This window comes from Mandrillus leucophaeus, unplaced genomic scaffold, assembly GCF_000951045.1.
Source record: "Mandrillus leucophaeus isolate KB7577 unplaced genomic scaffold, Mleu.le_1.0 Scaffold865, whole genome shotgun sequence".
In the NCBI taxonomy this organism is placed as follows: Eukaryota; Metazoa; Chordata; class Mammalia; order Primates; family Cercopithecidae; genus Mandrillus; species Mandrillus leucophaeus.
The window spans coordinates 529,408-531,441 of NW_012109419.1; the positions used below are offsets into that span (position 1 = coordinate 529,408).

Here is a 2,034-nt window from a genome sequence, read left to right on the forward strand (position 1 = left end):
TATTACTCTCTTCGTGGATCACAGCACTGCAACCACACTGCCCTAACATTCCACAATTATTCCAGGCACTTTTCCACTTGAAGGTCATGTAATGATAGAACTAATAATTTACACTGACTACTCCTTCCATCTGGAATCATCTCCCTCCAGATAGTCAAAAGGCAAACTTCCTCACCTCCCACTCATCACTGCTCAAACGTTACCTTTTCAATGAGGCTAACTGTGACCACCCTGACAAAAAGCTGTTCCCTTCCAAAGACACCCAATCTTCCTTATGCTGTGCTAATTTTTTCCCAAAGTATTTATCACTTTCTAACATAGTATAAAATTTTCTTATTTCTCATCTTATTGTTTGTATGTTTTCCATTACCTTACTGCAACAAAGTAAGCTCACAAGGTGCTATGGTCTGAATGAACGTTTGTGTCTCCTCAAAATTCACATGTTGAAACCGAATTCCCAAAGTGGTGGTATCAGAAGGCGGGGCCTTTGGGAATGGAATTCATGCCCTTATAAAAGAGGTCTGAGGGCCTCCGCCATGTGAAGACACATACTGGGTGACACCTATGAGAAACAGGCCCCCAGCAGACACTGAATCTTCCAGTACCTTGATTTTGGACTTCCCAGTTTCCAGAACTGTGAGCAATAAATTACTGTCATTCATAAATTACCCAGTCTAAGATATTTTGTTACAACAGCCTGAACAGACTAAGGCTTAAGGCCAGGAATATTTATTTGCTTTGTTCACTGCTGCCCCCTTAACACCTGTAACTGGCTTGGCTTCTAGGTGCTTAATATGTACTGGTTGAATGAATGAGGAAAGGGGTAGAAGAGGAGAAACAAGAGAGGCAGGAAGCAGGTAACAAAAAGAGATGAGATGACTATAATCAATAACACAGGCTAGAAAGAGCATTTGAAATTTCATGGAGAAGACAATAAATTATCCAGTACAACAGACCCTTTGAAGGTAGAGTCTGAGCTCCTTGAAGCATCTCAAGATCACAGGAAAGGACCCAGGCCAAGCAGATTGAATAGTTAAGCCTATAACATGAGTATTTTGGCCAAAGAATAAGCCACAGGTAATTCTTACTCCCATTGTTTACCCACGAAACAATGTCCCAGAAGCTTGGAATATCTCTGAAAATATCCTCCTGCCAGATTGGCAGGAACTCTGGGAAGTCATCAGCCATACTACACGAATGGATAAGATTCAACATCTTCACAGAAGGACTCAGGGTAGAATATAAATGCTTTAAAAAGGGTTTTGAGTACTCAAACTTAGCACACAAGAAAATAATACGTATACAGACTTGGATGACACAGAAATACACTATGACACAATGGATTCTGTGTTTTTATGAAGACTGATTTTACATACCCATGTCCATCAAGCCTTATGTTTCCAACAAAATCGTAGAGATGTCTGTTTGGACTTTCACACTCTATTCTGCCAGAAATCCTCATCAAACTGTCAATGTCTTTGATATCTGACGTTGCTGGTAAGCCCTGTTTGGAATTTTTAAATAAGCAAAAAGTATATTAAATAAGTTGTATCTGGGCAAAGAGGAGGAATTTTGAATTCATCCAAGTCTTGAGATCTAAGGGATCTCATTATTTTTATAAGCAATTCTTCCTTACTCTGTCAAATCATAATTAAGAGTTACCTTCCTCCCTGACTTGAGCACAGGTTTTAAGCACAAGAATAGGGCACCTTTATGAGAGTTCTTAAATATGTTTAAGAGACTATAAGCTAGTCTGCAAAGATAATTTGAAGTCAGTCCCCAAAGCACCATTTGCTTCTGAAAATAAAAGTAATATTTAGCACTATACAGTCTGTCTTCGGAAACTAAAAAAGATGAAAAATAGATGGAATTTGTGTTCAAAGAACATAGCATTGTTTCTTTTTATTCCACTGAGAAAGGAAACTCCAAAACAGGGTTTCCCTCTGGCCAACCAGAAGCAGCTGCCACTGAGCAGGGCCCTCACACAGTGGCAGTCTGGGTCCAGGCCCTCTGTGATGATCTAGCTCCAACACA

General features: G+C 39.8%; 1 protein-coding gene across 1 annotated transcript in view; it reads right to left on the reverse strand.

Moving 5' to 3' along the window:
- ATP8A1 (ATPase, aminophospholipid transporter (APLT), class I, type 8A, member 1) overlaps positions 1–2,034 on the reverse strand; it is a 292,825-nt gene that overhangs the window by 212,708 nt on the left and 78,083 nt on the right. Inside the window, exon 9 of the mRNA XM_011968920.1 lies at positions 1,377–1,504. Within this exon, the coding sequence (XP_011824310.1) occupies positions 1,377–1,504 (128 nt within the window). The remainder of the gene's footprint in view (positions 1–1,376; positions 1,505–2,034) is intronic.